The sequence below is a fragment of the Girardinichthys multiradiatus genome, chromosome 1, assembly GCF_021462225.1.
Source record: "Girardinichthys multiradiatus isolate DD_20200921_A chromosome 1, DD_fGirMul_XY1, whole genome shotgun sequence".
Classification (NCBI taxonomy): domain Eukaryota; kingdom Metazoa; phylum Chordata; class Actinopteri; order Cyprinodontiformes; family Goodeidae; genus Girardinichthys; species Girardinichthys multiradiatus.
Window position 1 is genome coordinate 23710568 of NC_061794.1, and position 26886 is coordinate 23737453.

Here is a 26886-nt window from a genome sequence, read left to right on the forward strand (position 1 = left end):
CCTGCTACCTTGGTGGAGGGAAGCAGTTGTGTATTTGAATTTAATTTTAGAGGAATTTCATGATGTTTGGAAAGATCTCTAATTTGTCATGTTTTGGAAGAGCATATGCTCAAACCATGACATAATCATAGCTGTACTAGGAGTTGGGAAAATTACAGATTCAGGTAAGATCCTATTTTTTTATACTGTAAAGTTGAAAATTAAATGTATGAGAAACAAATTCAATATGATCCGAGAACACCTGGATCCATGTTTCTTGTTGTACCTGCTGTGTAGGTAGTTGAAAACGTACTTTTTACATCAACCCGTTTGATAGATGAAGTTAAGAATTGGTGAGGAATGTATCTGTCTTGGACTGATTTAGTTGAAGGGGGTGTTACTTCATCCATATGAATATTTTGGAGTGACGAAATTAGATTAGTCATCTGAAAAAATTATGATATATCAATTCACCTTCTATGCCCACTCAGTCTTCCAGCAGTCATTGGGCAGGGTACATTTTGCATAGGTTGCTAGTCTATCACAGAGACACACAATTTACAGATCAAACAACCTAGTGAGCATGTTTTTAGATAATTGGAGGAAAAACCTTAGCTTTCCTCTAAGGAAGGTCCTGATTTCTCCATTTGTGAATACTGGCTCTCATTGGGATTCGCTGGAGTCCCAAAGAATTAGAAATGGGTTGGTACCCCTTTTTCAACTAAAAAATTAAATATATGAATTACTTTGTTTTTCATGTGTTGTTGAATTTCTTTAGATCAGGACCTGATTAGTTGCTTTTTGATATGTTTTAGCCTTTTTCATTTTGCCACAGGATTCAAGGTAGTGATTTCTTGAATCCAAAGGTCAACCATTATTCGGGCCTGGGTGTGGCTGGTGAAAGTGAGCCAAACCAATGTGGTTAAATGCAGTTAATTCATGATTTTAAGAGGGGGAAGGCAATTTTGACATATGGTAAGTTTGGTTTGCATTGTTTTGTATTAATGAAGTTATCCTTGCCTGGTAATGAAATTTATTTTATCAACTGATACATTTAAATGTGACATAAAAGAAAAAAAAGTGTCACCTCATTTTATTCATGGATTAAGGGTAGTGATTGTTCATATAATTGTAATATTTTTCCCTCCTACTATTGACAAAGTTAGTTGCTGCAGCCACCATAAATTATTTTTGTGGCTTACACTTTGTGAAGATGGACGCTCTGGGCTGGTGTCTTGTAGGACCAGTGGGAGGTGTACTTGTACCAGTTCTCCGCTAGGGGGAGCAGCGCTTACAGCGTGCCCCGTCGCCTCGGATGCGGCGATGAAGCAACAACAGAGGCAGGCTGAGGAAACGTGATCACACGTTGCCGTTGGTGAGTCCCGCCCCTCCATTATGGCGGAAGGGCAAGCCGTGCGGATGGGCCGTCTCTCCCTCTCCGATGCTTGTTTTGTGTCTTGAGGGAGGGGTTTTATTTTTGCTTTTTTAAAGCTCTCCGCGACGGCCCGGTTTTTTTCCCATATAGGCTGTTATCGTATTTTCCGGCGAAGTCATGGCGGACCGAGGCGTGGATATGTCCGCCCTGCCGAAAGAGGTTCGAGACCAGTTGGCGGAGTTGGATCTGGAGCTGTCTGAAGGTAAAGGAAGGCAGGGTTAGAGGCTGGTGGGGGATGCTTTAAGTGATTTTCAGAATAGCTATGTGGGTCTCCCGTCTCTCTGTGTCTAACGGCTTTGATTAAAACAGCACTTTTTTCTCCACCTGATCTACTTTTCTCTGTGATAAATTGAATGGGAGCACACGGGAGGCGTTCAGGCTTAGCTGGCGTGGAGCTAACACAGGATGTGGGTCTACGAGCTAGCAGAGCATGACAAACAGCATTGTGCCGAAGAAGACAGACTTTCTTCCATTTTTTTTCTTCCTTTATGTCGCGAACCCAAATATGACTTCAGACATGTTTGTCTTAAGCAGCTCTCTTCCATTGTGAATAAATGTCAAGGCCACAGCTCATTGTGTGTGGCTGATTGACCTACTGGGATAGCTACTGGGAAGGTCTGACCATCAAAGCTGGACTCTCTTGTCACCTTAGCTCATCATGTGTTTTTTATTTTTCACCTGTGACCACACGTTTGTTCAGTTGAACGTCACACAAGCCCCTGACAGGGTGTGTTCATGCTCAGGTTTCCGCTTGAGACAAGTTTTATAGCTGTGGAGCTGTGAGTCACAGTGATTACTGTTGACATGAACTGACTGCAGGCCTACAGTCATCATAAACTGTGGTGTCACAGGAACAAAGAGACTGTTAGGAGTGCGGGAACACAGTGCATTAGCTGAAGTGATCATCAAAACGTGTGCAGGACCTGATTCACCTGTGTAAACCTGCTATTAGCAGAATTATAGGCTTATCTACCTGTGATGCTGATCTCAATCTTGTGGTCGAATGGCTGTAGGGGCTTTTTGTAATTTGGTCTCTCATAGAAGTGAAAGATTGATTTATCTGTTTATTTTAAATATAGTTGTATATCATCCATCTATTTATCCATTTAGTACATGGTCCAAGGCAGCCCTTCCCCCAGAGCAGCTGTGCAGCTCCCCTACGATACCAGTGACACAGTGTCACACATCCCTGACTGAATCCCATTTGCCCTGCTTCATGTAAGCCAGGCTACATGCATCCATACAAGTCTAGTCCTTCTACGTAGTCATCACCTAAAGTCTTCATGTTCATCACATCATCATATTGATTCTTAGTAGTGCGATGCATATATGATTACTAACTGGTATGGGCCAGTTATCAATATCAGGGCAAACCAAGGATTTAAACAGTTATCCTTTCAAAACTACAACATTTTTCTGTGATAATGTTATTACTGTTTAATGTGCGTAAAATAAAAAGCTCTGGATTAACTGGAGCTTAGAGTAATGCGTTGCGGCCCCTCCCCACTCTGTTGCTGCCAACTGCTGACCAGCTGGCTGAAAGAATGCTGCTGCGCTTTGTACTTTTTTTTATTTAAAGCCAAATGACAAAGTTGTACATCTGGAAAACTGTTTTAAAGTTTGATACAAATCTGTTTTAGAGCTACAGTTTAAAACCCTGTCTCAATATATGAGGTGTTTTCTCAAAATCTTTGCTTGAGTGTAGATCAAAGTAATACTTTTATGGTATCGGTAACATCGTTATTACTGTAATAATAAATGTATTCTTAATTTTACAGAAGTAGGAAGCTTAGTTACTTTTTTGCTTTTAATGCAGCTGAAAAGACATTTTTTGTCTTAATCAGTGAACCAAGAATATTAACATTTTCTGACAATTTCTTTTTATCAAGATGTTCTGGTATTTCAAGAAGTAGTCGCTAATAGTACTGACTAGAAATTGTGTATTTTTTTTCAATGAATAAAATCATTGTATAATAATGCAAGCATTTAAAATGGTCAGTGTTGTTCAGGAGTTTGAAATCATTGTGGAGTTGTTTGGATATATATACAATCCTGTGTACAAGTAATACATGAATGGACCATAGAATCACTTCAGGTGGGAAAATCTCTCTCATCACCTGGATTCCTTTCGATAAAGCAGTAGTGTGGTCACGTGTTCTGCTGTAAACACTCCCGTTAGATTTGGATTTGGTTGAAAGCTACAGACATCTGGATTTGCCTTTTAGTCTTGTTTTTCCTCAGTACCTGTGATATTGGCATTCGGCTTAAAGTCGTTTAAGGTGAGTAATTAAGTTTGGCGTACAGCGAGCGAGGCACCTTACTGCTGCTTGAATGTGCTTAGATGAAGCTTTGGTTCAGTCCACCTTTCACTTCTCCCTGAACACTGTAGCTAAATAAGAAACCCTCATTTTCCCCAAATAGTGATAGCAGAGAGTATATTTTGCTTTTTGTTTTGGTGTCGCTTTTAGAAACTGTGCCGGAGAACGAAGAATTTCCGCACTTTGGTTCCGCACATAAACGTTTGTGTGTTCAGGTCAGAATAAATCCTCTATTTCTTTGAACTATGCAGGAGCCTTTCTAAAGCAAGTTATCAATAATGGTTTATGTTAAAGCTGGAGTCCATGTTGCACAGATCTGCAGTTAAAGAGGATTTCACTTATGTTTTAAAACAAAGTCAAATTAATTTCAGATTTGGCATTTTAAGATGCATTAAGCATTCTCTATTAGTATTTAGGGTGATTAGAACCATTAGTGGTTTGCATTGCTAAGCTATATAAACATTTTGCTTCCTCTCTCTCACTTTAGTTTTATGGCCCTTACTGATACTGAAAATGGATGCCTAAGTCTTTTTCTCGCAGTAACAACTTCTGCACCGATGAGTTTGAGGGTTGTCAACATGACCTGTTGGTTATCAGAATCAGCTTTATTGCCAAGTTCGTACATACAAACAAGGAATTTGACTCCGGTACACTTTGCTCTTTGGTTTTGTTTTTGTATTACAGAATATACATATTTACAATGTACAATATACACATATATAATAAAAAGGTGCATTTGCAACATCTGTATGGTGTTGTTTTGTACTCTATTGAAGGTTCAACAGAGAAACAGCCTGGGGGAAGAAACTGTCTCTGTGGCGGCTGGTTTTAGTGAACAGTGCTCTGTAGCGGCGGCCTGAAGGTAAAACTCTGAACAGTTTATGTGCAGGGTGTGTGGGGTCGGCAGAGATTTTAGCAGCTGTTTTCCTGACCCTAGACCTGTATAAGTCCTGGATGGAGGGAAGGTCAGCTCTGATTATTCTCTTTGCAGTCCTGATTATTTGTTGCAGTCTGGACCTGTCCTGTTTTGTGGATGAGCCAAACCACACTGAGATGGATGAAGACAGGACAGACTGAATGATGGCAGTGTAGAAGATGACCAGCAGCTCCTGTGGAAGGTTGAACTTCTTGAGTTGCCTCAGGAAGTACAGTCTCTGCTGGGCCTTCTTTCGAACAGTGTCTATGTGCGAAGACCATCTCAGGTCCTCAGAGATGGTGGTTCCTAAGAACCTGAAGTGGTCCACAGCCGATACAGTGTTGTTGAGGATGGTGAGGGGGGTGTATGGGGGTGGTGTTCTCTGAAAGTCCACCACCATTTCCACAGTCTTGAGTGGGTTCAGTTCAAGGTAGTTCTGACCGCACCAGTGTACCAGCCGATCCACCTGCTGTCTGTATGCAGACTCATCACTGTCCTGGATCAGTCCAATGACAGTGGTGCCGTCTGCAAACTTAAGGAGATTCACGGACGAGTCCGATGAGGTGCAGTCACTTGTGTACAGAGAGAAGAGGAGTGGGGATAGAACACACCCCTGGGGGGCACCAGTACTTATTGATCTACTGCGGGAGAAGATGCTCCCCAGTCTCACCTGCTGCTGTCGGTCTGTCAGGAAGCTGTTGATCCACTGACAGGTGGAGGCTGGATGTTGAGCTGGGTGAGCTTCTGTTGGAGGATGTCTGGTATGATGGTGTTGAAGGCCGAGCTGAAGTCTACAAACAGGATCCTGGCGTATGTCCCTGGATGGTCGAGGTGTTGCAGGATGAAGTGTAGACCTAAGTTAACAGCATCATCTGCCGACCTGTTTGCTCGGTAAGCAAACTGCAGGGGGTCCAGCAGGGGGCCTGTGATGTCTTTCAGGTGCTTCAACACCAGCCGCTCAAAGGATTTCATGATCACAGACGTCAGGGCTACAGGCCTGTAGTCATTTAATCCTACGATGGTGGGTTTCTTGGGGACCGGGATGATGGTGGATCGTTTGAGGCAGGAGGGGACCTCACATTTCTCCAGTGACTTGTTGAAGATCCTTGTGAAGATCGGAACGAGTTGATGTGCACAGGTTTTCAGGCATGATGGGGAGACATTATCAGGTCCTCCAGCTTTCTTTGTTTTCATGCGCTGAAAGAGCCTATTTACATCTTCCTCGGAGATCTTTAGTGCAGGCAGATGATCTGATGGTGGGGGGTTGGTTGCTTTATGGGAAGAACTTGTTCCTGAATGGGATGTAGAGGGGATGATTTGAGGTGTGAATGGCTTCTTGTCATGTCTGCAGTAGAAGCCATTCAGACAGTTGGCCAGGAGACAACTGTGTTATGTTGGTTGATGCTGATCTGGGGAAGATTGGCTGATTCTAATCTCAGCTTCGACTGATCTGTAGTGACTCCTGCTATTTAAAAAGCTCCTATGTCTCAAGGGTAAATATTAAACCATACACACCATAGTACTATCTTTCTATTGCATTTCTGTCGCTGCTGAGGGTGATGCTGGTTTATGTGCAGACACTGCAGAGCTGACGGACCTCTAAGGTTAATGGGTTTTCCGCGTGCAGTACGGACATAGACCTGCCAGTGATGTTTATCAGTTGTTCTGGTTTTGGATGTTTGCAAGATGAAGCAAACAATATGCAGCTGCAACACTAGCTGATTAAAGTATACTCTAGATGATTAGATGGTGCAAAGAAACATCCAAGCACCGGGCATGGATGTGTGCCGTTGGCAAGATAAGCAAACAATAAAACTGCAAAGTTACCAATAATAGCATTGGCTTACATGTAGAATAAACACAGCAGAGTGAGGAGATGTGATCTGTACATTACAGAATGTCTCTTGTAGCATTTACCTTATCTTTGGAACGTTAACTGGGTGAAAGGAGGAAGTCCTGGATATATTTGTAGGGTAAGTTTAAGCTTTTTTCCTGTGCTAAACCAGGCCTGCTGCTGGAGGCAGTTCTTAACTGGTTCTATAAAAGAAACAGGGTTGATTTCTATTTAATTACATATATTTTCTTGTCAGAAAAAACAGCTCTGTCCCACATTGTCACGCCATTTAAAACGCCTCTGTAACACTGATCTGCAATATTCAGATTGTTAAAGATCTCAGTGCAGGGAGAGAGTTTAACGGGACATTACAGAACCACCCTACTTACCACCTTTCATAAAAAGTTTTCCTGGCTGGATTTGTCAAAACAACCGGGCAAAATATTAAAATGAGGACATTGTTGTTATGAACTTGTTTTTTAACTGAAATTTCAGCTGCAGACAGCAGTTCTCAGTGCAGCTCTACAGGGGTTGGACAATGAAACTGAAACACCTGGTTTTAGACCACAATAATTTATTATTATGGTGTAGGGCCTCCTTTTGCGGCCAATACAGCATCAATTCGTCTTGGAAATGACATATACAAATCCTGCACAGTGGTCAGAGGGATTTTAAGCCATTCTTCTTGCAGGATAGTGGCCAGGTCACTACGTGATACTGGTGGAGGAAAACGTTTCCTGACTCGCTCCTCCAAAACACCCCAAAGTGACTCAATAATATTTAGATCTGGTGACTGTGCAGGCCATGGGACATGTTCAACTTCACTTTCATGTTCATCAAACCAATCTTTCACCAGTCTTGCTGTGTGTATTGGTGCATTGTCATCCTGATACACGGCACCACCTTCAGGATACAATGTTTGAACCATTGGATGCACATGGTCCTCAAGAATGGTTCGGTAGTCCTTGGCATCTAGCACAAATATTGGGCCAAGGGAATGCCATGATATGATACATGTTTCACATTGTCCACAGCTCAAGATTTGCGCTCCTTGCACCATTGAAACCAATGTTTGGCATTGGCATGAGTGACCAAAGGTTAGGCTATAGCAGCCCGGCCGTGTATATTGACCCTGTGGAGCTCCCGACGGACAGTTCTGGTGGAAACAGGAGAGTTGAGGTGCACATTTAATTCTGCCGTGATTTGGGCAGCCGTGGTTTTATGTTTTTTGGATACAATCCGGGTTAGCACCCGAACATCCCTTTCAGACAGCTTCCTCTTGCGTCCACAGTTAATCCTGTTGGATGTGGATCGTCCTTCTTGGTGGTATGCTGACATTACCCTGGATACCGTGGTTCTTGATACATTACAAAGACTTGCTGTCTTGGTCACAGATGCGCCAGCAAGACGTGCACCAACAATTTGTCCTCTTTTGAACTATGGTATGTCACCCATAATGTTGTGTGCATTTCAATATTTTGAGCAAAACTGTGCTCTTACCCTGATAATTGAACCTTCACACTCTGCTCTTACTGGTGCAATGTGCAATCAATGAAGACTGGCTACCAGGCTGGTCCAACTTAGCCATGAAACCACCCACACTAAAATGACAGGTGTTTCAGTTTCATTGTCCAACCCCTGTAGTTCATGCTTTGACCCTCATAACCCCATTGTGGACGATATCAAAACAAAGACTTGAAAAGGAGGGCGAACTCATGTTGTCTTTTCATTTTATGTAAAATATTCCAAATCAAACCAACTTAGCTGTTTTGGTGTTTTTTTTTAATATAGAGAGATTTTGTTTTTAATTAGCATATTGACTTTCTTTTTTTTTTTTTATCTAGTCTAAGTTCAGCATAAAAGGAGGACATTGACAGCCCAAGACAACAGAAGCAACAAAGCAAAATGAAGTGGACATACCTCAACAATTCACAGACAACAGTGCTTTAGAAAAAAAGACTGGATTTAAGAAAATATAGAAGAAAAAGTCAGATTTGAATGCAAATATAACCCAGTGTATTTACTGATTGTCAAAACATTTGTACCAGCATGTTTTACATTCAGAGTGCCTGCAGAATGTGGAGCTCTTTAGCTGTTGTGAGGTTGTAAAACAGCCTTTAGCTCTTGCGCCGAGGATGGAGGTCAGATAGCCTGAAAGTCCCTCACTCAGTGGCTACAACCCACCAGGAAAATACAAGCAATCTAGCTGTGATACCACCCAGGATCAATATGGCTTCATCCCCAAGCCAGTCAGATGGCTGGCCTGAGGGGTTCTTTTTTTTATTTTTTTATTTATTTATTGAAATTATTTTCCAAACAAGTGTACATCCAAACCTTTTTCCATTTTTTAAACATCCCCTAGACACAAACCCCGAGAAGCTGTACACACAATCTATGTATTTTGGACAAAACCAACTTTGTTATCCTCTATATTACACCACCTTTTCCAGCACTTTTCCAAACAACAATTAGGTTTTCTTGTCCGTTCTTCTCCTCAAGGTTTTCTCACTGAGAATTACCTGCAAACAAACTGTTTACATTCTGTAGCACTATAAGGGTATGGAAAAGGTCAGGCTTTCCATCGTACCAACTTAGCTGTTTTAAACAGCACAATTTGAGTGGTTGTTGATCTCCTTGAGCCCATTTTCAGGTTTTAAAAAGTGTTTCTTTCCTCCTAGCCCAACTGAGACGGCACCAGTTTTTCTGTGCTTGCTGTGGTGGAGACCTGGTACTACTGACCATGAACTGGCACCAGTTAAGTACTGGAAATACATTTAAAGAACACTCGTACTCGTTGTCTTCCGCTTATCCGGGACCGGGTCGCGGGGGCAGCAGACTCAGCAGAGACACCCAGACGTCCCTCTACCCAGATACCTACTCCAGCTCCACCGCGGGGAGCCCAAGGCGTTCCCATGCCAGCCGAGAGACATAGTCCCTCCAGCGTGTCCTGGGCCTCCTCCCGGTGGGACGTGCCTGGAACACCTCCCGAGGAAGGCGACCAGGAGGCATCCGGTATAGATGCCCAAGCCACCTCAACTGGCTCCTCTCGATGTGGAGGAGCAGCGGCTCTACTCCGAGCCCCTCCCGGATGGCAGAGCTCCTCACCCTATCTCTAAAGGAGTGCCCGGCCACCCTACGGAGGAAGCTCATTTCAGCCGCTTATATTCAGGATCTAGTTCTTTTGGTCATGACCCAAAGTTCATGGCCATAGGTGAGGGTAGGAACGTAGGCCGACCGGTAAATCGAGAGTTTCGCTTTTCGGCTCAGCTCTCTCTTCAGCACAATGGACCGGCACAGCGCCCCCATTACTGTGGCAGCCGCACCGATCCGTCTGTCGATCTCCCGCTCCATTCTTCCCTCACTCGTGAACAAGACCCCGAGATACTTAAACTCCTCCACTTGAAGCAGGAACTCCCCTCCAACCTGAAGAGGACAAGTCACCCTTTTCCGGTCGAGAACCATGGCCTCGGACTTGGAGGAGCTGATCCTCATCCCAGCTGCTTCAAACTCTGCTGCGCACCACCCCAGCACATGCTGTAGGTCTTGGCTAGAGGGGGCCAGCAGGACTACGTCATCCGCAAAAAGAAGAGACGAAATCCTCTGGTCCCCAAACCAGACCCCCTCCGGCCCTTGGCTGCGTCTAGAAATCCTGTCCATAATAGTTATGAACAGGACGGGTGACAAAGGGCAGCACTGCCGGAGTCCAACATGAACCGGGAAGAGGTCCGACTTAGTGCCGGCAATGCGAACCAAACTCCATTTAAAGAACACATCCAGGTCAAAAATATAACTGCTTTCAGCAAAAAAGGCTAAAGTAAAAGATTCAGACTAAATGAATTTCAAAGGCGTAAACATTGTCCGTTCAACATGATGCTTTTTTTTTATTCTTTAAATTTGTTGATGTTTCCACATTTCTAGCTTGTGATATTTGCTCGGGGAGGACCTTTCTACTTTATAAACATCTAGTTCACAACCAGAGGTGTGAGATTCAAGGTTTGTTGCATTTATGTTACATTATTTTAGGTTTAATGTGTTTAGTTACTCAGTCTTATTAGTGTTGTGCATCTGAGCACTATTATGAGTAGTGTGTTTATTGAAAAAATGAATATAATCTCAGCGGGCTAAGATTGGTTAATATTTGAGTCTTTGCAGTAATATAGCTGCAAGTATGTTTTTACTCCTTTGTCTCGTTATGACTAGAAGCATGCTTCATGTCACTCCCTGGTGGGTTATTTTTTTTGCATCCGTAACAAGCCACCATCTGATCCAAGTGGAAATGCCTGTTCCTGCGTTGCTCGGATAAGAACTCAGGTCTGCCAAATGGCCTCTTAAAAAACAGCCGAGTTTGCTAGCTCCCTGTTGACTGTGGGGACACATTGTGAATCATTCAACTGGACTCAGTTGCTTTGGCCAGAAACTCTGCTCCCATTTAGGCAATTTCTGCTGAACCCAGCCTTTGTGTGCATGATGGAAGGAGCTGCCCACATATGAAGACCATGGAGGGCAGGGTGTCTGATTATAATTGGAAAAGATGACGGCTTCTGCAGGGTGTGGCTCTCTATGCATGGTAGGTGACTGGCCTCTGCAACTCATGAAGTAACTCGCATGCAAGGTTGATATCCACCATCATCTGGAAAGGTTGTTGTGAAGAATTTGATGTTGCTGACCCATATAAAATTCTGCACGCACAGGTTACCTGGTTGACTTGTGTCTGCAGGTTATCACCTGATGGTCAAGGCAGAGATGATATTTACTTACAGTCTGCTGCTGAATCTTAAAAATTTAGCAGAGTGAGTGGGATCAGCTGGTTCTCAGTTTGACCAGGCCTCACTGATGAACGGCATCTCAAAAATTTGATTTTATTTTTTCCCCAATCAGTGAACGCACCATACATGAGTGCTGCCAGGATGCTGTTACTGGGGAAAGAAGATTCTAAGCTGTTGTTAGTTTTAGGAAGGTTTAGTCTAAACACTTTGCCTCCAAGCAGTGAGCTTTTAGAGATAAAGTTCTTATCTCTAACCAGCTCTAAAACCTTTCTGCAAAATACTGTAACATTAGTGAAAAACTCTAGTTTCTTGCAGTTTCCTGAAATGAAAAGAATTCCAAAAATACCAACTTGGTAGGAAAAGGGTTGAAAAATTAAACTGGTCTGATGCTTTAACACTTGGGACACTTATCACAAGTTTCTCACAGGGGGAGAAACTTGTGGGATGGGTAGCCTTAGAAAAGCAGCATCTTGCAGGATGAGGTATGTTGTTGCCAGTGATGATGACAGAGACACACTGAGAAACTGATTTATAATGGCCATCGGACAGTTTTCAGCTTGGTCCAACCTGATTGGTGTCTGGCCAGTAGGGAACTGGGAAATTAAATGCTTATCGGATCCCTCCATACGAAGTGTTAACAGGTTGCACTGATCATAACACTTGTTTGTATTGAAGTTGAACATATTTTAGTATGTTTTGACTGTTTGAAATGAAGTCCCAGGAAGCATAGAGATGTAAATAGCTATTTGAATGGAAACATTACTATATTTTAGGAAACCGGCACATTTAGGCTAAGAGAGAAAGCAAGACTTTCAGCAGATGACAGGAAGGCTCAACATATAACTGCAAAATTTCACGGTTTCACCCTTTTGAGCTTTCCACCTCTGTCGGTTGTGGAATATGCTGGATTCAGAAATGTTGGTTGCCTTTAGGTAAGCTAAGAGTTAAGGTAAGAGTCTGCATTCTCTAAATAACGCAAACTGACACTGTTAATTAGTTAGAAATGCTAGCTGTCTTAACCACGCTACCTGCTGATTTAAGATGCTATATGTGTCTGCTCTGTAATCATTTTGTTTTTGTTTTAACATATCTGTATGTTCACGTGACCTTCAAATGGCCCAGCAGAAAATAACAAACACACACCTATTTCTATACACACACAAACAAATAATCCAAATGGTTGAAGATCATACAAGCACAGGTTACTCTTACATCTATGTTGCCTGCCTACTTTGATGCTGGATCCAGTCTTGATTTATTAAAGTCAGTTAAACAATTGGGATTGTGTCTTGAGATATCCTTTTGGTAGAGCAAATCTGCCCTGGCACATGTAGGCCACCAGTTTCTCTATAGGCCGTTTTCCACTAGTCCCTACTCAGCACGGTTCAGTACGGCTCGACTTGCTTCTTAGGCTTTTCCATTAGCGACAGTAACATGGAATCGTTGCTGTTTTTAGTACCTGGTTGGATGCAGTTCTAAGCGAGCCGACCCGTGCTGAAAACACAACACCAGAATACTGTCAATCACTGATTGGGTAGTGGGCGGCATCACTAGTCACAGCATACTTTAATAACGAATATATTTAACTGTTAAACCGCTGTTCGCTGGGCTTATTGTCCGTTATAGCAGGCTGGCATTAGGTAGCGTTAGCTTACTTACGCACGTCCTCTAGCTCATACCTTTTAGTTTAATACCGTTCCATGGCTTCTCTCTCTTTCCTTTACTTATCTAGAGTACTTTGTCTTGCTGCCCGCAGCCTTCTCTGGCTCTCTTCTTTCACTCAGAGTCTGATGACAGGCATAGACTGAGCAGCAGTTAAGGCTATTGTTGTGTTTGTGTCACACACAAATCACAATTTACTGGAATTCAGATTTTGTGGCCATTATTTATACCTTACTAGAACGCCAATAATATTTAATGCATGCCTTATACTTCAGTAAGTGCAGGATACTTGAGCAAGATCCAGGAAGGCAGAATAAGGGATGTACAAAATTGGATTGCAAAGGCATGATCCAAAAAACAAACTGACTATAGTTGGAATGTAAAAGCAGTGGGAACTTAAACACATCTGTTGGTTAAAACATGTGATTCTGATGCATGTAAAAAACTGGAAACTATTAATCTTTAAAGTAGAATCAGCTTTTCTTGGTAAGGATATGATGTCTCTTTTTTTTTTCAATCAGACATTTTACCTTCTCCCTAGAATAAAGGCACATGTGCTGCCTACAATTAAAAGAACAAAACATTGAAGCTTGTTTACAAACTAGAACTCTCACTGGTGCATTTTGGGTAAAACATGCTTGTTGTTCATGCAGTGAAGTAACTTCAGTAGCCTGAAATTGTACTTAAGGAAGAGTTGCATTACTTCAGAATAATATTAGTCAAGTAGAAGTAAAACCGTACTGTGCAGTATAGGGACAAGGTGGGGGGGGTTGGCTTGAAAAGCCTAAGAAACTCAAAATTAAGGAAATGTTTATCAGCTGCTAGATTTGAAGAAAGTTTAAAGAACAATCTATAATAAACTATCTTTATTCATTATTCCACATTAAGCAGGTAGACACAATTTTAGTAATCCTAGCTGACCTAAAAGAGAAACTTTGGTCTGGATGTCAGACAGTAAGAAAGAAAAGGTAATGTGACTATTTATGCAGAGATCTGGTTTCAACTGTATGTAAAGCCACTGTTTTGTTTCCATCTGATCAGTCTTTGGAGACTGACTGTCCACATGACTGCCAGCTCGCTCACATGCAGCAGAAGTAGGGTGCCTGCTACTGTGTATTAGGGAAAGGCTTAGCAGAGCATGACGGCACCAATATGGACCTAGTCCACATTAGCCATCCATTTTCTTGACCTAACCTGCCCGTGACCAAACCTGACGACAGTTGTTTTCAGTAGATGAAGCGTCTGTTTTGAGACAGATTACAGCCACATGATGGCTACTTCCTAAAACCTGAGCACATGTGATGCATAGCTATAGTTTTACATGTTGGAGTTCTGCACCGTCACAAAAAAGAGGAACTTGAGTCACACGAAGATAATATTTTGTCTCTTACCTTGATGCTACAGAATGTTTTACTTTGAAAGTGCTGTTTTGATATAATAATATATATTTATACTGTATATATTAAATAATTGTATTTCAGACAGGAAGTGTATAGGAAAGATATACATTGGCAAATATAAAGAAAAACTATAAACATCCCAACAGCAGAGAGTTGGATGAAGTCTTCTGATAAAGTAATTCTTATCCCACTGACTCAGATTGTTTTCTTGTGTTTTAGTAGAGAACGATGCTCTAATTAAAAGAAACGTGTGTGCTCTTAGAGCTTACTGACAGATTATCCAAGACTGATTTTGGTCAAACTGAGCTTGCTCACAATCATAAGGAAAAACAACTGTAAACCATAACGCCTCATGTTTTGTAACAGCTTCATTATGAGGTTATGCAAAGCAATAAAAAAAAGACTTATGACTTATGTGTACTGCTTGAAACTTGCAGCATTTCTCCATTATTTCACAATGCCTGTGAGCGTTGGATTGTTTTATATCTGTCTTTGTTTTCATATTCAGGTGTCCTGATGAATCCTGCAGTTTGTTAGTTGGTGTCTCTGTCGGGTTTGAGCCGAGTACTATGTGGGTCTGAATCCAAAAAGCATAAATGGGGGTTCCTTGAAGCTTAGGAGCCAGAGCCTTTAGGGGCTGGCAGATGGCTGGGTACCCTTGGCAGAAGCCTTTTGTCATGCATATTTGCACTTTTACAGTATGTTTGCACATGCAAGTGTGTGTGCATCCGACATAATGCTGGTTCTGTGAATAGTTAATGATAGCTGCAGTTCCTTTTCGTTCTCCAGGCCACTGGTAGGTTGAATTATTCACACACTCTCATTAAATACCGGGACACCCTCATAGAGGGCTGATTGTGTGACTCCTTTATGTTACCAAAGTTGAGGCATGCAGAAACACTCTACCCTCCATCTTTTAATATTTGGTAGAAGATATGTTGCCGCCCCTCTATTAGCTCTTAGATAATTTGTTGTGTAAAATTACATTTTTACAGCAGAAGATGCTGAACTTGTCGAGCCGGCTCACATTGGAGGTATAATAGGACTGTTTATTATGACAGAATACAACTAGAAAGTATCAATGATGAATACGTTCATCCAACCTTCTGTTACTGTATATGTAATATACAGTAACAGAAGTTACTATATATCAATACCAGACTGTATACAACAGTCCGGCATTGATTAAAACTGGAAAGGTTTACACAAAATATTAGATAGATAGATAGATAGATAGATAGATAGATAGATAGATAGATAGATAGATAGATAGATAGATAGATAGATAGATAGATAGATAGATAGATAGATAGATAGATGCTGAGGAAGTTTTACATGGTTCATGGAAGCAATGAAAACTGGAGTAGTCTGATGAGGTGCTTGCACTCCAAAGCATCCACTCTCACTAAGTGTTGTTAAAGCATGGCCAGCTTTGACTAGATGCTCACATTACATTAACACTGTTGGGATATCTCGCTGACTTCTGTGTCACAAGTCAAAGTTTCTGAGAAGGGACATGTTGACAGTCTAGGCATGCCTTGTGCCCTCTTTTGTCGTAGATCTGTGACTCACTGCTTTTAGGAGTGTCCTCGTCTCCAGGGCACATCCATCAAGCACAAAGTGAAAGAACCTGTTTTCGGCTCCAAGTTTTGGCGGTAAATGTAAATGGTGACTCATGAAGTTTGGATATTTAAGATATCAGAGCCACTCTCTTGAGTTTGTGCAAATGCCTCTAGTTTTTACAATGTTTCATCAGCATCTGATCTGTATCTTTTTGTCCTGCACGTAAACAAAGAAAATGTTTTAATTTAAGTTGTCATTGTGGAATTTAATGCAGCAGCTCTCCAACCCGTCAGTGACTATAGCTACTGTCCAGGGGGCCACGTGACTGTTAAAGCTTAAGAATGCCCTTGTGAATATAAATAGGCCGTCATGGTGATACGGATTTGCTTTCATGCCTGAGGACGAGAAACAAAGCCTTTCTTAGACACAAAAGATTTCAACATGATTGCGCTGGAAATCCTACTTTCCAAAGTCTGAAGGAGTTCAGCGTAGTTGTGTGTTGTTTCTGCTTAAGTAAAGTCATGGTGGGTAAGAATGCCACACTGGTAAACACATCTTTGATTTACCAGAAGGATGCTTGACTGCTTTAAATACAGTTGTGTTCAAAATAATAGTAGTGTGTTTAAAAACGTGACCAAAGGCCAGAAACCTTAGAATAGGAACACTGCACATTATATTCTAAATCAAACCATGAAGAAAAATGTATCAGTCTTTTAATCGTATTACAGAAAATTAACATTGAGCTGGTCAACAAAATAGCAGCATCTGCATTTCTCTTAAGAAACTCAAATTTTTACTGTAGCAACTGAAAAATATTTAGGATTTATCATTCCTGTGAATCACTGAACTAATATTTAGTTGTAGAACCAGTGCATGAGAACTGCTTTATGTCTGCGTTGCATGAAGTCCACCAACCTCTGGCTCCTGTGAGCAGGTATTCCAGCCCAGGATGATTTGACAACATTCAACAATTCCTCTGCAGTTCAATTCAATTCAAAAATACTTTATTAATCCCGAAGGGAAATTAAATGTTGTTGTAGCTCATATTATGAAGGTTTCCTCAAAGAGCCGTTGTAGATGCTGATGACTGTGGGCAGGAAGGATCTCCTGTAGCGCTCCGTCTTACAGCAGATCTGAAGAAGCCTCTGAAGACACTCTGTTGTTGTAGGACAGTCTCATGAAGAGGATGCTCAGGGTTCTCCATAATGTTCTTCATTTTATGAAGAATCCGTCTTTCCCCAATGATCTAAAGAGGTTCCAGAGGAGTCCTCAGAACAGAGCCAGCCTTCTTTATCAGCTTGTTGAGCTTCTTTAAGTCCCTGGCTCTGATGCTGCTTCCCCAGCAGATGATGGTAGAAGAGATCACACTTTCCACAACAGACTTATAGAAGATATGCAACATCTTGCTGCAAACACCAAAAGACCAAAGCTTCCTCAAGAAGTACAGTCTGCTCTGTCCCTTCTTGTAGATGTCTTCACAGTTGCATCTCCACTCTAGTCTGTTGTCCAGGTGAACACCGAGGTATTTATACTCCTCCACCACCTCCACTTCTTCACCCATGATAGAAATAGTTTTTGACTTATTCCTGTTTCTCTTAAAATCTACAATCATCTCCTTTGTTTTAGTCACGTTCAAAATGAGATGATTGTTTCCACACCATGCCACAAAGCGGTCCACCACCATCCTGTACTCAGCTTCTTGTCCATCTCTGATCAACCCCACGACTGCAGAATCATCAGAATCAGAATCAGAAAAGCTTTATTGAGTATTTCTGCAGATGACAGGAGTCTGTCTTGTACTGGTTCTTGGTTTTGCCTCAGAAACAGCATTGCTGATGTCAGCCAACAAGTTTTTAATCGAATTAAGGTCCAGTGATCGGGCTGGCCACTCCAGAACCTTGATTTGTTGGTCTGGAACCAAGACACTGCTCACTTTCTGGTGTGTTTGGGGTTGTTGTCTTGTTGAAACACCCGTTTCAAGGGCATTTCTTCTTCTGCAACATGACCTCTTCAAGTATTTTGATTATGTAAACCAGTCCACTATCTCCTATATGCTTGACACCATAATAAGAGAAACATCCCCATATCATGATGCTTGAACCACCATGCTTCAGTGTCTTCAGAGTGGACTGTGGCCTCAGGTCAGTGTTTGGGGGTCGTCTGATAAACTGTCTGCGGTCCTTGGACCCAAAAAGAACAATCTGACTGACCATTAGTCAACAGAATGTTTTTCCATCTCTTTAGGCCAGTTGATTGTTCTTTGGTAAACTAAATCCTCTTCAGCATGTGTCTTTTGTTTTTAAATGGGAACTTTGCAGGGGACTTCTTGCCGGTTGATTAGCTTCACACAGTCGTCTTCTAATTGTCACAGTACTCATCATTAACTTCAGACCTTCTTTGATCACCCCTGGAGCTCATTGGTGGAGTCTTTGCCATTCTGGCTGTTCTTCGATCCATTCAAATGGTAGTCTTGCTCTTTCTTCACATCTCTCTGGTTTTGCTTTCAATTTTAAAGCATTGGAGATTATTTTAGCCGAGGAGCCTACCATTTTCTGCACTTCATGCTACGTTTTCCGCTCTCAACGTCTTAATCAAATTATGCTGTTCTTCTGAGCAAGGCCTGAAACGACCCATTTTTGTCAGGTTTTCAGAGGGAAAGTCATGTGCAACATGTGCATCATTCTTAAATAAAGGCCACCTGTTTAACACCTGTTTCTTTACAAAATCCGTGACCTCAGTAATTGAACTCCACACTATTTTGAACATTCCTCTTTCAATCAATTATTCAATTACATGGACTCAGGAGCATGCATGTAATGAATGTTGGTTCTTTTGGTTTTCTATGACTCTACTACACTTACTAGTAAATTATTTGCCATGTGGTGATAGATTACTACCCAAAACAATGATTGATCTGGTAAGTCTAGTTGGACTACTTTAATTTTGAGCACAACTGTATATCTCTCGCTGTTATTTGAACTGCAACCAATCAGAATTTTGTGGCCAATTTGAGTTTTTCCTGTAAAGCCTTGAACTGCCGATGCCTCTGGCAGCCAATGTCACGTTCTCTTGAAAATGTTTTTTTTTTTTTTCCCCATAAGGGGTAATTAATTATTTACATTAGGAGAAGCAGAAACAAAACACAGTTTTTGAGTTGTAGCATGGTTAGCATAACCCCAGTCTGTGTGTATATTCTAGAGAATATCAGTGCCTACCTTGACTTTGATATTTCCAAAATGCAAACAGCATTTGAAAGCATCCAACATGTTGAATTGAATGTTCAATCGCAGACAGAGGTTGAAAGCTAAAAAGCGTAAAATGGCAAGTTTGCCAAACTCCTCTAAGCCTTTATGTTATCTGCTGAAAAAGCTTGGATAAGTGACCTAACAAAGGATGTTTTTTGCAGAGTAGGCTCTGTCAGGGGAGTGTGGTTTTGTTTGTGTTTGGTAAGGTTGTGTTATGGTTCAGACGGAGGGGCTCACCTAGGGGACCATTTGTGCAAGCACCACCATTGGGTAAATTAGCTCATCTTAATTGAAGCTGCTCTTCTAAGGCCACCAATCCCACTGTCGTACTCCTGAGAAACATATTATAAGTGTGCTAATTTTCTAAGCATCACACCAGTTTGGTCATGTGATTGCTTTCTGTCCTTGCTGACATGTTTTAACTTCTGTTTCATGTTTGCAAATAAGGCAAATTCAGAGAAGAGTTTCCTCTCTAATGTTAAAATAGTTGGCAGATTATTGTCAGAGATAGTTGGAGGATTGAAAAGCTTATCTATGAAAGCTGAGGAGACACGCTGTTTACATTTGCAACAATAGAGATAAAGCAAGGGCATTTATCTAGATTTTGTCTATATGCTTTTATCAGTCTTAACATAATGTAACTGTTAAAACTTTGGTTCCTAATAACTGTGTGGATCAATGTCATGGTTATAAGTCCTGTCAGTGTCTCTGACTCTGTCTCCCACATGGCCTCTTCAGCTGATCATCCACAGATGATCGTTCAGGCCTTTTAAGTGGGTGTGAGGAACATGAGGCATTTTCTCAGCTGCTGCCCAGTTTCTATATATGAAAACTCAGGCCTAGGTCACAGAATGAGCAGATAGGAAAACCCAGATCACGGGTCAAGCAGTCCTTCTGTCGGTGTACAAGCAAAGTTTCAAAAAGGTCAGCTGCTTTTTTTTTGTCAGCTGCTTATTTTGCTTTTTTTTTTTTTTTGTGCTTGGCTTTTTTTATTTTGGACATTTGCCTTCCTTTTAAATAGTCCCTTCCTAATTCTGTGTCAAGCCTAGAGACTTATCAAACATTCCCAGTGCTTAGAAATCCTCAGGAAACCCCTTCAACAAGCTGATGTGTATCTTGGCCCTTCAGACCACATTGTGCTAGAACTTGGCTTGTAGTCATAGACTCCCTTAAGTCTACTCCCCAGAAAAACGGGTAAAACAAAGGCCATGATACAGATTGAAAGGGTGGGACTCCAGTTTAATTTCTACCTGTCAATATTACAGTTTTTATGCAAATTTCCTAGTTGTGTCCTCCTTGTTCCTAGTAACTGAATTTAGTTAGTTTTAGGATCCACTTGGCAGAGTTTGCTTCAGTTCTGAGATGAGCTAAAATCGCTTGTTCATCTGCTCACACAGTCTGTTGTTACAACCTTGACATGAATTTTGTGACAAGTTGTTAGCAACTTGCCTCAACGAGTAGTGCCATAATATCAGTGCGCATTGTTTTTCACGCCCTTATATCAGTAGCAGGGCCAAACTCCGAAGGAGGTTTGTGTCGTGCCTGAAATACACCCACAGGCACTGACAAGACTTTGGCAGTTCATAAGTTATTAAAATTACTTGGCTGTGCTGCTGTGGTGGAACAGTCATCAGATTTAAAAGAAGCACAAGAAGATCAAATAAAGCCTCATTTTGGCACAGATGTAGGAAAAATAAGAATACAATAATGCATGATTTAATTTTCTCTGGCAGAATGTTTGGTGTTTTAAACACCACTCGGCCTTTAGCAGACCACACAGTCGTCGTCAACCTTTCTCATAATCTAGGCCAGGGGATTCCATGCATGGACAGTTGTTAAGGCATGATGCTCAAAGATACATTACAAGCCTCATTAGTCACTGTTGTCTGTTACAAAGAGAGTCAGTTGGGTCTGTATCTGTCGTTAAAACCCATCTTACATTAGAATGGAGCTCAGACAGACCAGACTTCTTTACTTGGGTGGGGGTGGGCAATATGGAGTTTTTTTTATCACAATATTTCTTGGTACTATTGTGAAAACTATAAAAGTGATGTTAAAACACTAGCAGTTCTTTTTAGTCTTTTTAAAATTGAACTGTATGGCTGTGACTGCATGTCACTATAGTCAAAGCCCCACAAACATCAATTACTGCTCTTAGATAACACACCCATTTTGAAATAGACTTCTTCATGACACCAGTTAAACACACAGTAACTGCATTTAATCATATTTTCACATCTATTGATGCTCTCATGGAGCAAACAGTGGAGAAATGGTAAATGTAAAAATGCAGCCAGTTTTGGGAGTTTTCAGACATCATTAATTCCTATCAAGACATTTTTTGTGTTAAATGATACGATAAATGCCCATGCCTACTTCAGAGCCATAAATTGCAAAACAGGGTATGGTTCCCATCCTGATGACAGGCTGTTTAATGACTGGTGGTGGTGGTGAGTGGGTTGATGTCAGCCATGAGGTGACCAATGAACTGTCTGCAGAGGGTACACGTAGGTTTGCAGTGTCAGCTTTAGACTCAGTACTTCGGTTTTCCATAGGCCGGTCATGGCCTGCTTAGAGTTATTAAATTGATTTGGAGAGTCAGCTCCCAGGGCAACATGATTCCTTTTACTATAGTGCCTGCTTTCAACTTATGAGCAATTAAGCACAATACAGGAGCATCATTTATCCTCCAGTATGTTAAAGCTAAGCTAGTTTTATGTGCACTTGCTGCCTAGATTTGTGTTTTATGTGAGCAGAAAACCCTTGTAACACTGCAGTTAAAATATGGGGTTCAGTGAGCCTTACGTCAGGTCTGCCATCAGATTCTGACCCCTGTATGTCTCAGTCACAGTGCTGCTGTACTGATATGTGAAACCTCTAATTTACATTCACCACTCAATGCAAAGTGGTTACTTGGCAATGCTGAAATACTGGTTTGTTGGGTAATTTGGATGCCAGGGTCCCTCAATCTGCATAAGTGTATTTCATTCTTTGCTTGTTTTTATTTTTCATTTCAGTTTTATCAGATTTGTTGCCATCATGAAATGGTATAGTTTGTGTTGAAAAATTAGCCATCCTCAAATTAAAACGCCAGATGGAATTAGGGCAGTTTATGTATTTGTGTTATTTCCTTAATTGTTGTTTTAGACAACAATTGTGATATAAGAGGGTGGCACAGCTTTAATGACTTGTTGTGGTTCATTTGTATAGCAAAGTAAAGGAAGCGAAAACGAAAGAAAATAGAAGTTTAATTCCTCTGAGACTCGCCGTCCTTCAGTTCAAACCTCTGTCTTAATCATATTTTGGCTCATGCAGTCAGTCTTGCAAAGAAAAATGTTTTACATGTCTGAGCCCAATGATTAATATTTTTGGAAGGGCAATTTTGTTTATAGAGATCCATTTTAAGTATTGTTTGTGGTTGTTAATTTATTTTGGCTATTTAAAATGTCTTCCAGTTCCAGTGTTAAATGTTCTTTAGAAATTAAAGTTTATTTATCTTTGAGAGGGTGTAGCTACTTGCATTAATATGCCATTATCATCGTTGAAAATGCTCTCCACATGGTAATATTATCGTTTATCGCAGTAATTTCTGGGAGAATGTATTGTAATGCTTGAACCTATTATTGTTTTAAAAGAAAGCAACCCAGATTAGAGTAAAAGTAGCATAACGATACATACATTGCGGTAGCATTAGGAGCCAAGTTAAACATAAAGTAGACCCCTGGATCAGCAGCTTAGTTAGTGGAGAGGGGAAAAACAGGTACAAATCTCCTTCGCTTTTTGTTTTTTCTTCTAAACACAGTTCTTTAACCGTCCTCTGCCTTAATGATTTCAGTGCACCATCAAACGGATGTCAGATCAGCCAGCATTAAATAGACCTAATGCAGTTAGTCGGCACTCAACAGAAAGTTAGTGCAGTAAAAGTCTTGAAAGGACATTAATTTTATTTCTTTGCCACTAACAGCCTTCAGGATGCTGTCAGTCGAGTCTCAGTCTGCCCAGAAAGGTTCTGCTAATCCTAGTTTTTTATCTCAGTAGAACACAATAATGCTTAAGTGTTTGTTGTCCTGTACAGGAAAGTGTGATTTTACTGTTTAAAACAATTAGGTGCTCTCCTTGGGTAGCATGTTTATATAAATGTGGGTGTGTTTGTTCATGTTTTTGAGGTTAAGCTTTACAGAGTAGAGGAAATGTGATTGCTTTACTTTCAACATCTTTTTGGCTTTGATGTCATTGTACAGACGAATGCTGTGTATTTTTCCAGGCATGGGTTTTTACCACCAGTGGCCCTTAGCATAGTTTTGTTTCCAGTTTTCAAAACTACTCACACCCTGTGCTATATCCTTCTTAGCTGCCCACAACCTACTCTCAGCCATGACATGCTGCATAATGGCAAACATGGGTTACTGGAGAACTTTTCATTTTCTTTTACTACTTTTCAAAATGGTTCAGTTACAAAGTATAACATATTCATACTCATAAACATATTCCGTTTTAGTTGAAACTGGGAGTTGTGCTCACTACTTTCCAAGATCATCTTAGAGTTATAGCTCAAGCTGCAGATAAATCTTGTTTTTTTCACCAGTTTCGTATGATTGTGATATTCTGATGGTTGTTTCTCTTTTAACCCACTAAACTGCTAAAGGGAAATGCCTATTGTTTTCCGCATCATTCATCACTGTAATTGATGATGGTTAACTGAAATTCCCCCAGTCCTGTTCTCAGATGGCCCGCAGATCTCTACAACCATCCAGGGATTACTTCATCCTCCTTGGCTGACTGAAAACCCCCACATGAACTTGTCCATTCCTAGATGACTCTTTGGCTGGGTTTTGGAGTGGGAAACGGAGGACATGGGGGTTGGGAGGCCTATGAGCAAATGTTTGAAACGTCATTTAGATAGGGGCCACCCCCTGCTGAAAAATGGGAGTTTTATCTCTCTTTCCTCCCTGTGCACCAACGGGTCCGTTTCTCTCCAGTTCCGAGACCCAACCAGTAAAACCAGCAAAGTATTTACTTTGGGGGGCCCCCCTCAGCCCATCTTAGGGATGAACCGAGAGGAGCAAAGAATGGAGCGTGAGTCCTGCTTTTATCTACGCCTGTTCTTAACCGTCCTAAAGGGTGTCATCTTCTTGTATCAGTTTCTCCTTGACTATGTGTTACATCTTATGTGAAATCAACAGTTATGTTGTATAAGCTGTAGCAGTGAGTGGTGTGGCAGATATATTTAATTAGGGCAGCAAAGAGAAAAGGCCACGGATCATACATCCATAACACCCCATTACTCCTCCTGTGAGAAAAAACTGATAGTTTAAAGCTAGGGTTTAATGAGAGCATTAATCAGAGAAGCAGTCACGAGTCACGTGGTAACTCTGGAGGAGCTGCAGAGATCCACAAGCAAATGGAAATGGAAAAATGGAAAGAAAAGCCACTGTTGAAAAAACAAAAAGCTAAGAAAAATAATTTTTGCTGTTTATCACAAGCCATGTAAAGGCCATGGCAAATATGTGGAAGACGTTGCTTTGGTCAGATGTGGTCACAATTCAAAATGCAGTGTGTGGAGGAAAACTAACTCAGCACATCAGTCTGAACACAACATCTGTCATGAAATACAGAGGCGGTATCGTGCTGTGGGCGTGTCTTTCTCCAGGTGGGACACTGAAGCCCGTCACAGTTGATGCAGGGGAATCCTGTTAGAGGCACCCAAAGGGCATGAAGCCGGGTTTAAGGTCTCTGGCAAGACTTGAAAATTGATGTTTAATCACTTTCCATCCAATCAGACTGAGCTTGAGCTGTTTTAACAGCACTAAGCTAAGATGTCAGTCTCTAGATGTGCAAAACTGGTAGAAAATGTCCCAGAAGTCTCGCTGTAATTGCTGTGAAAAGTGGTTCAATAATGTTGTTTCCCATGAGTGCTGAATTCAAACATTTCAGATCTTTTTTTTGTAAAAAACGTTTGCATTATTTCTTCGATTTCACAATTATGCACTACTTTGTGTTGGTCTCTTTCATAAAATCCTAATAAAATAGGTTGAAGTTTGTGGTTTTTAGCTTAAAATGTGCACAAAAAAACCCCCAAAAAAACCCTCAAGGGGTGTGAACATTTATGATGTTTTTAGGTCATGTTAGTGGGCTTTAGGGTATTGTGGTACCCAAAATCCAATGATACGTAAAATACCACTGCTTAACATAACTGAATATATTTCTAGATCCTGTTGCTGAAGGTAAATTACTCTTCAATGTAAAACTAGAGTCCTGGTAAATATTTTCTAGGTGCTTACATATGCTTTATTGACCAGGTGTTATTAAATGGCCTTGCTTTTAGAATCAGTCATTTGCATTTCCTGTTAAGTGCTCTTTAGCCATGTTCTCGGCACAGCCTGCCCATTGTTTCTGTGTTTCTGCTTAGAGTTTCTAAAAATAAGATCCTGTGGGTGACGTTAGTTCCTCCTCTCTCAGTCCCTGTGTTTATGTGTGTATTTATATGTAAATGTGCATGGTTGTGGTTGTTTGTGTGTGTTGTTTTGCTGCGTCTTCTTTCAATTTTTCACATTCCCCTCAGGTTTTTGTTGTTTTGTTTTAGAAGGTGTTATAAGTGTTTAATGGTCATATCTCCTTTGTAACAATTCATAAATACAAACTGCTTTGAGTATACCGAGCTACCGTTGATCCACAGAACGTAAGTTGTACAGTTAATTTTATCGGTTCTGTTGGAACGATCTCAGGTTGCAGTGGAAGATGGAACCTTAAAATGAGCAGTCTGATTTCTCACCATAATCCAGACAGTTAGTCTTGGTAAAGGTTGCTGTGTGCATGTTTGTGTGGAGTTATGTGGTGCAAGACGCCTGTCAAATGAATGTGTGTGTGCTTGCAGCGAGCGGAACTGATTCAGTGAGGCAACAGGAAATTGTGGGTGGCAGTCATGTCACTTGCTAATCTGCCGGCTTTAATTACACAGCACTCTGGGCTGGGGGGGGTAAACGCATATATATGTAAATAGTGTGAAATGTATAGGCATGTATTAATAGTGTTCAGATTTCTTGATCTTTTGCAGCAGAAAATGAAATTAATAATTTGATATAACATCAGCAAGTATATACGGTACATCGTGGGAATGAGTCGCATTATTTTTGGGCTTTAAAATGACCTAAGAGAGTAGTTTTTCCCAAGGTGTAATAATTTTTCAACATCTACAGTGAATTTTAAAATAAGGATTGGAGGGGGCGTAACCCTTGAATAGTGGTCTGGGAAACGCTGCAGGTGCTGCCTCAGATTAGAAGTATTCCCACCGCAGGCCTTGCATTTCCCATCACAAATAATGCAGCGAGCGTAATCTGCACCCCATTATGAAATGTGGAGCCATACTTTCGAGCGCTTTCTATCAGCCATGCTTGTTGACGGTACCAGCTGCTACTGACGTCATTACGCTCTTGTGTGTGCAATGCTGTGTTCAGGTCCGGCATGGAAAATCGCCCACTCTTCAACTCCCTTAGTGTCACAATGATGCGTTTAGGTACCGAAACATGGTACCGTTTGATTTTACATGAATCGGTACTCAGAAGTACTGACGGAATTCCGTCGGTACCTATAAAAGTACAGAATTTGGTACCCATCTCTAGGTGAAAAATATCTGCACATGCTCACATATAGACATAAATCCCCAATAATAATTAGTTAATTGTTGCTTAACAAGATGCATCTAGACTACAGAACTTTTATAGCCATCAGCAAACGTCTGGGATACCTCCCGGATGGATATTTGACCACT

The 26886-nt window shown here is 41.2% G+C and overlaps 1 protein-coding gene across 2 annotated transcripts in view; it reads left to right on the top strand.

Annotated features, from left to right (window-relative positions):
- Positions 1-1364: 1364 nt before the first annotated feature.
- Positions 1365-26886, top strand: part of dip2ba (disco-interacting protein 2 homolog Ba) — a 57917-nt gene continuing 32395 nt past the window's right edge. For both annotated transcript variants that reach the window (XM_047360362.1, XM_047360368.1), the window contains exon 1: positions 1365-1616. In XM_047360362.1, the coding sequence (XP_047216318.1) occupies positions 1532-1616 (85 nt within the window). In that variant the 5' untranslated portion in view covers positions 1365-1531. The remainder of the gene's footprint in view (positions 1617-26886) is intronic.